This window comes from Brassica oleracea, unplaced genomic scaffold (assembly GCF_000695525.1).
Source record: "Brassica oleracea var. oleracea cultivar TO1000 unplaced genomic scaffold, BOL UnpScaffold00948, whole genome shotgun sequence".
NCBI lineage: Eukaryota > Viridiplantae > Streptophyta > Magnoliopsida > Brassicales > Brassicaceae > Brassica > Brassica oleracea.
In genome coordinates, this window is record NW_013617542.1 from 24,148 (window position 1) to 32,415 (window position 8,268).

At 40.4% G+C, this 8,268-nt stretch overlaps 1 protein-coding gene and 1 pseudogene across 1 annotated transcript; both read right to left on the minus strand.

Moving 5' to 3' along the window:
* LOC106320520 overlaps positions 1-280 on the minus strand; it is a 6,445-nt pseudogene extending 6,165 nt beyond the window's left edge.
* A 522-nt stretch (positions 281-802) lies between these two features.
* LOC106320517 (cytochrome P450 72A13-like) lies at positions 803-2,796 on the minus strand. Its single transcript, XM_013758888.1, has 5 exons — positions 2,439-2,796; positions 2,143-2,360; positions 1,821-2,068; positions 1,372-1,738; positions 803-1,303 (listed from the first exon to the last, which is right to left on the minus strand). The coding sequence occupies exons 1-5, from the start codon at positions 2,704-2,706 to the stop codon at positions 803-805; spliced, it is 1,602 nt and encodes a 533-aa protein (XP_013614342.1). The 5' UTR covers positions 2,707-2,796.
* Between the last annotated feature and the right edge of the window lie 5,472 nt (positions 2,797-8,268).

Below are 8,268 nucleotides of genomic sequence, written 5' to 3' on the forward strand. Positions count from 1 at the left end.
TACCATGAGTCTTGAGCATGTGGAAGGGATAAGGCACGACACGTGGTGTGATATCATCCGTTAGTTTGATGGTTTTGGTTTTGGCTTCTGTAAGCATGCTTGTCATTTTCTTTAAATCTCCGACAAGAGGCGTGTAAGGAGTTCCGGGAATACCTTGTCTTCTTAGGTAGCTCTCAAGCATCTTTGGTTTAAACCAAAACCACTTCAAGGTTCTCCATACCCACCAAGACACAACAGCTATAGCAACTGAAACTGTCACTGATGCAACTGATATCTCCATTTTCTCTCAGATATGTATAATTTGCTAACTTTTTTGAGATTTGAAGATTGAGAATTTTGGAGAAGATATTGGTGTGCTGATGTCTTTAAGAACTTTATTTTTGGTGATAAATCTAGTTGGAGTCTTAGGTTTGTCCAATGATCTTTTACTTTAGTTGGAGTCTCATAGTCACATACTCACATGTCACTAAGTCGCAAGAAGCACAGTTTGATTCGTGTAATGACAAAAGGAGGAAGATATGTATTTTGTCATATTTTGAGTGGCATGCAAAGGTGGGGACCTCGTAGACTCTTTGACGTTTCTTTGCTCTTATTTTTATCTTGTTTATGACAGTAATGTATAGGTGTGGTCTATATAAAATGACGACCGTCTAGAAGCTTCAACCTCTCTTCCAAAGAGTGTTCTATTCAAATTGTTGTTCTTACACTTGCAAAATCTTGATGATGGTAAGTAACATCAACTGATAGCTTGAGCAAAAAAAAAAAATTACAAATCTTCAATTAACGTTTCCTTACTCTTATTTTACAACAAGCAAATAATACATAAGCACACTTTATTCTTAATGACACCACCATGGAAATACAAAAAGCATATCATAGCTTGTGTAGGATCGATGAGATGTGCTCCGAACTGAGGACGAGTGGTCATGACTATTTGAGGAGAGTGAACATAAGAAGGAGAGAGCTCAAAGGAGAACTTTAGTAGAATCAATGCCATTGCCATCTTTGCTTCCAGCAGAGAAAAGCTCTGACCAATGCAGATCCTCAGTCCCCACCCAAAGGGTAAGTAACAGACCTGGTTCTTTGTTGCTTTCGAGATACCGTCTTTGAAACGCTCCGGCTTAAACTCCCCTGCATCTTCCCCCCAAAGCTCAGGGTCACGGTGAACAAGAGCAGTTGGTATATAGACTCTGACACCAGCTGGAAGTATAATCTCTCCTAGCTTCATTTCTTTGTTTACAGATCTTCTAAGCTCAGCTACCGGAGGGTATAGCCTCAAAACTTCATAAAAGATCATAGTCATCTGTTGACAATGAGAATTCAAGTGAATCTCGTATTATTGTGCAAGTAAATGGTAAAAGTTTTACTTACCACTTTGATGTTGTTAAGAGAATCTATATCAGGTTTTGTATTAATGTTATCACCGAGTATTTGCCTCACTTCCTCTCGTGCCCGTTCCTGCCAGTCTTGGTGATGGCTTAACAAAATCATTGTCCAGACCAATAGTACTGAAGTTGTCTCTTGTCCTGCGAAATAAAACAGCTTGCACTCTCTCATCACCTCTTCTACACTCATTCCACTTCCTCCAGATTCCTCTGAACTTGATCCAAGGAGTATCCCCAACAAATCATTGTTTTCTGCTTCTCCAGCTTCCCGCTTGCTCACCATACCTCTCAGTATTATGTCTATCTCTTTGTCTATTGCTTTCATCCTCTTGTTGTGCTTTGTTGGGAAAAAACTAACACCGAAACAACAAGTTCTCTCATTAACTCTCACACCCTTTAAGGTTTAGAAAATGAGGAGGGTGTGTGTTTACTAACCTCAGTCCAGGGATGTAAGGCTTCTTAAGCTCTTGTGCGATGAGTCCAGATAGTTCCCCTTGTAGCTCAAATATCCTCTGTCCTTCTCTATAGCTGCTTCCAAAAGCAGCATGAGAGATCACATCCGCAGTCATACTCACAAGCCAAGGCCAAACATCGACCTCACAAGACAACCCTTTATCCAACACTAAGTGGTCCCATTTGGCAACAACCTCGCTGCAACAATGGTAGAACGCAGGGACCATGTTCTGTAAAACAAGAAACAGCAGGTCCACTAAACACACCTATATACACTCAAAATAAGAGATAAGATAACAGAAACCTTGATCTTCTCAAGGTGAAAAGCGGGGTTGATGATCCTTCTGTGTCTCGCCCACTTATCTCCCTTATAGCTAGCAAGCCCGCCTACTAACAATCTGACCAAAGGGAATGAAGCATTCTTCTCAAAATCGTACACTTTACTAAAAACTTCCTTGATGTGCTCTGGATTCGTTATCATGATCGTTGGAACTGGTCCAAGCGATACGAAGAACGTCCTTCCTGTTCCACCATCATAAACTCAGTCAAGTCCAAACTCTAGTTCTAAAGAGTAAAAGAGAAAGGATATAGAGACAGTACCGTGAGAGTTGAACATCTTCAAGGCAAGAGGAAGGAGACGTGGAGTGATATCATCTGTCAGAGTGATGGGTTTTGATCTTGCCTCCATCAACATGTTAACATTCCTCTTAACATCTCCTACAAGAGGCGTGTAAGGAGTTCCAGGGAGACCTTGTCTTCTCAGGTAACTCCCCAGTTTCTTTGGTGTTAGCCACACCCAGTTCACAACCCTTATCAAGAAAAATGCTAAAACCACCATCAAAGCTGCTGCTACTACTGGTAAACACATATCCACTTCCTTCACTTACTAACTCACTGGTACAGTTCAAATGCTTTGCCACCAGTGGAGCTATATGTCAATGCTTTAGAGGTTTTCTATCTAATTTAGGGGTGTCAAAATGATCTATAGCTCATGATCTGGCTCAGCTCAGCTCGTTTTTTAATGAGCATGATCTCTATATTTTCAGCCCATTTAATAAATGAGTTTAATGATCGAGCTTAAATTAGATCACGAGTTATATGAACGATCTTTAATGAACATGAACTGACCCATGAGCTTGTTCATTTTTTACTTACAATAATATATATTTTTTTTTTACTTACAATAATATATAATATATTTTATATATTATATTTGGATAATTTCTATTTTTTATGTAAAAAAGAGATAATTTCTATATTAATCATATTTATCTTCTAAAATTAAAATGTCAAACCAAATCTTCTTAAAAGATAATATCTATATTAATCATATTTATCTTCTAAAATTAAAATGTCAAACCAAATCTTCTTAAAAGATAATATCTATATTAATCATATTTATCTTCTAAAATTAAAATGTAAAACATACATATAAGACATTGAAGATGAATTGACTCAAGACTCTCACGAAGAATGGAGATTTGTATCATTAGTTTTGCTTTAATTTAATTTATATTAGGTCTTGTTTTTTTTTGTTATGTGTTGGTTTTTATTTAGTATTTAAGATTTATGTTTTGGATTTTTTAATATTTAAATTTTGAACAATATTATAGAAATTATTCTATCACTATTTTATTTTATAATTATTATTTTTATTTAAAGATTTATGTTTTGGATTTTTTAATATTTAAATTTGGAACAATATTATAGAAGTTATTCTATCACTATTTTACTTTATAATTATTATTTTTATTTAGATCACGAGTTAGCTCATTTAACTCATGATCTAGATTATCTAACTTCAAGTTTACATATTTAAACTCATGAAAGAGCCGAGTTAGCTCATGAAAAAGCCGAGTTAGCTCATGAAAGATCCGAGCTCACTATGAGCTGAGGTGAGTTTAGTGAGGTAGATCATTTTGACATCCCTAATCTAATTGCAGACGTTATTAAATCTTCAAAAGAGATACACCAACTGCTCTCAGGTCTTTTGCCAAGAGTAGTGTATTTGGTTAAGTGACGTGTAAAGCAGCTTTACAGTATGAATTATGAAAATGGGGTGTAAAGCTTTACCACCTGAATCTTACCTAATTGCAATTTTTTAATCATCAAAAGAGATCCACACTAAGCATTTTGATAATATTAAAAAAAGAGAACCACTAATCATAATGAACTTAACTCTTTTGGAGGTGAAGGGTATTGCGTGTGTATCAGACGCCGAGTGTTGTCGGTTAAGCGATGGGATTGCACCTACAGTGAAGATGTTAAATGTCTGCTCTGAAGTAGTCGCTGGCGTAAAGACCATGTGGAGTTAAGGTGCAGAGCTGGAGTCGTGTAGACTTGGAGAGCAAGAGAGTATCTTGGAGATATGGAAAGAAAAATAAACTTGAGGAGCAAGTTTAAGACTTAAATGAAGATGAATAAGTGCATTCCAAGAAAAGGAAAGTTGCACTTAATGTTATGGAAGATGTTCATATTCATGTTGCCTTGGAGACTAGGGTTTCAGGAACGTGGAGAATAACTATAAGATAGCTATGAGTCGTCTGTACAGAGACAGAGACACAGAGGCTGATCTTATTGAAAAGAGAGAAGCTCTTGGAAGTGTTCTGGGTCGTGCTGAAGCAGTGGCTGAAGTACTTAACAGAAGAGAGACACAAGCAGGTAGCTTAGGAATATTTCAGTAGCAGTTGTTAGGGTGTAACAGACTGTGTAAAGCTGATTAAGCAGATCTTGTAATAGAGTGTACAAGACGATTTCTAATAAAGCTTAAGGGTTGCTTGTAGTTGTTTTTTCTCTTGCTTTACCTTCTATATTACTCAACTATGGTGTCATCTTGCACTTACAAGTGGTATCAGAGCGGGACACCTAAGTTAACGGTGTTATCCTGCAGGTGAAGATGGACACGATTATTTCTGTGCAAAAGGCGATCGTGTTAAATGCGGACCAGTATGGTCATTGGAAGGCTCGCATGAAGCAGATGATTTAAGGAATCAATGAAGATGCGTGGACAGCTGTGGAGATTAGTTGGGAGGAGCCTACCATAGTCACAGGAGGTGAGAAGAAGCCTAAACCAAAAGAGGGTTGGTCAGAGGCATAACGCAATGCATCAAAATTTAATGCAAAGGCGTTGTCAGTGATTTTTGGAGCTGTTGAAGCAGAGCAGTTTCAGCTGATTCAGGAGAATACTTCGGCTAAAGAGGCGTGGGAGATCCTGCTGAATTCGTTTGAAGGAGATGAGAGGGTCAAGAGGACACGTCTAGATCAGCTTGGGTCGCAGTTTGAGAATCTCAGGTGGTCTGATAATGATTCTGTGGCGAGTTTTAGTGCCAAACTCAGTGGTATGGCGCATGAAGCATTTGTACTTGGGAAGAAGTACAAGGAGAAGAAATTGGTAAAGAAGTTACTACGCGGTCTTCCAACAAAGTTTGGAGCTCACAAGGCGGTCTTACAGATGACTACAAACACGGATGAGCTCACGTTTGACAAGCTTGTGGGAATGCTGAAGGCACAAGAGATGGAGACAGACAGTAGTTCAGTCTCTACATCAAGCAGTGCGCCAAAGAGTGTGGCGCTTGTAGCTGACAAAGATAGAGATAGATCTTTGAATCTTGAAGATGCCATTGGTATGATGGTCAGGAACTTTGGTAAGACGAATCCCTCGGGTGGGAGAAATCAGTATGGTCGCCAGGGAGGTGATCGTAGCAATGGCAGAAGGAGAGAAAGTCTCAAGTGCTATGAGTGTGGAGGCATTTCATATAAGGGTTGACTGTCCGGTAGCACAACAAGGAGAACTTAAGTGTTATGAGTGTAGAGGTGTTGGACACACACGGCGTGAATGTCCAAACTCAAAGAAGGGAAAAGGAGTTCCATTTCAGTCGTCTGATGATTCCGAGTCTGAAAAAGATGGAAAGGTGATGAAGAATATGGTTGCATTTGGTGCACACAAGGAGGGATCTATTAAATCCTCTGATTCAGATCTCAGCACAAATGATGAGGAGTATCACGTGCTGCTTAACAAGTGGTTGAGGGTCAAGGATCAGAATCAGAGATTGGAGGATATGGCTCAGAAGCAGAATGAGTTGCTTGAAGAACTTCATGAAGAACTTGCGGCTGTGAATGAGAAGAATGAGTCTTTTGAGCAGGAAAATAGCAAGCTGAGGAAAGTTGCTATTGGTGAACAAGAGAGAGCAAGGATGCTAGAACGTAATTTGGCTGACAATCACAAACAGATCAGGATGCTCAACAGTGGATCCAAGGAGTTGGATAAGATACTCTTGATGGGACAACCAGACAAGGTGAACTAGGGACTGGGATATCGAGGAGCTGAGGGTACAAAGGAAGTACAGAAGGGGCTGTCACACTTTGTACGTGGAAGCACATCAAAAAATGGAGCCAAAGAAGCTTGTCAGGAAGTACGTCGGGACGTGCGACAAGGAGTACGGCAGGAAGTTCTACAGTGCGTGGCTGTGAGTAACAAGCTGAAAGTGGTACATCAGTGCAGCAACATGATGGTCAGACAGGAGGTTCTGAAGCATGGTTGTGCAGCTGGTACAAGGAAGGAGACTGATCGGTGCATCAGCAACTGTGTCAGGCCAAGAAAGAAGCAACATCGGATGTGTTGTTAGTTCTGTGGGAAGGTTGTACACAAGAAGGTGGAGTGTTTTGCTCGTGAGAAGAGCAGAAACATGACCAAAATGGTGAACAAGACGTTCACTAAGCCCAAGAGGGTTGAAGACGTGTCCTTAGCCAAGAGTGGCTTACTTGATGAGATCAAGGATGAGACATCAGAAGATGGATGCAGCTCTGTTAGGAGTGATCTTCAAGAAGATCAAGAAGCATCAAGCGTGGAGTCAGGACACGGAGTTGTCTGTGACACAAAGGGGAAGGAGATCGAATTGCATCAGGAAGTGATGTGAGATGATCTTCAGGGGTGTGATAGCAAAATCACTCCAAGACAGTAGCAACGAGTGCAGAGTGCACTCGGTGTGGATGAGCAGGGGCTCATGGTCAAGGAGACGACACATGAAGGTAGACAGGTCCTCAACAGAAGTGGGTCGAGAGGTAGCTCGACAGGTGCGTCAGATCGTGATGCAGTACTTGTTATTCTGCTGCAACAGGGGATGTATCATGATTATTCATGAAGAAGCAGACAGTTGGGTCTGTAAACCTTGACATCTAAGCATCTGTTTTAGCTTAGTGTGCAATCAAGCAGTGGGAGAATGGTGATGCTCTGGTCTAGATTATGCATATCTCATGGGGGAGAAAAGCATGGTGTGGTGCACATCTCGTGGGGGAGAAAAGCACATTTGGTGTGAAAGTTTCCAGGTGAGAAACGTGGTTGCAACATGGTTGCTGAACCAGAAGAGTGTTGTGCTTGATCGGCACACAAAGCTAAAAGGGGGAGATTGAAGATGTAAGATGTCTGCCCTGAAGTAGTCGCTGACATAGTTGCTGAAGCAGACGTCGTGTTGAGTGGTGAAGACTATGTGGAGTCAAGGTCTTTGAGCTGGAGTCGCGTAGACTTGGAGAGCAAGAGAGTATCTTGGAGATATGGACTCAAGTTTATGACTTAAAGGAAGAGGAATAAGTGCATTCTAAGAAAAGGAAAGTTGCACTTAATGTTATGAAAGATGTCCATATTCATGTTGCCTTGGAGACTAGAGTTTCAGGAACGTGGAGAATAACTATAAGATAGCTATGGATCGTCTGTAGTGAGACAGAGACACAAAGGCTGATCTTATAGAAAAGAGAGAAGCTCTTGGAAGTGTTCTGGGTCATGCTGAAGCAGCGGCTGAAGTACTTGACGGAAGAGAGACACAAACATATAGCTTATGAATCTTTCAGTAGCAATTGTTAGGCTTGTAGTTGTTTTGTCTCTTGCTTTACCTTCTGTATTACTCAACTGTGGTGTCATCTTGCACTTCCATACAGAACATCAGAGTTGAGTTACAGTAAACACTACTTCCCTTTAACATTATTTTTGAAGTACCATCTTTTACATTCATAAACACTTTATAGAAAAAAAAAAAAAACACAGTTAATGATATCACCATGGAAAATACAAAAATAAGAATCAGAGCTTGTGGAGGATGAGATGTGCTCCGAACTGAGGACGAGTGGTCATGACTATCTGAGGAGAGTGAACATAAGAAGGAGAGAGCTCGAAGGAGAACTTTCGTAGAATCAATGACATTGCCATCTTTGCTTCCAGTAGAGAAAAGTTCTGACCAATGCAGATCCTCAGTCCCCACCCAAAGGGTAAGTAACAGACCTGGTTCTTTGTTGCTTTTGAGATCCCTTCTCTGAAACGCTCCGGCTTAAACTCTCTAGCATCCTCCCCCCAAAGCTCAGGGTCGCGGTGAATAAGAGCAGTTGGTATATAAACTTTAACCCCAGCTGGAAGTGTAACGTTTCCTAGCTTCACTTCTTT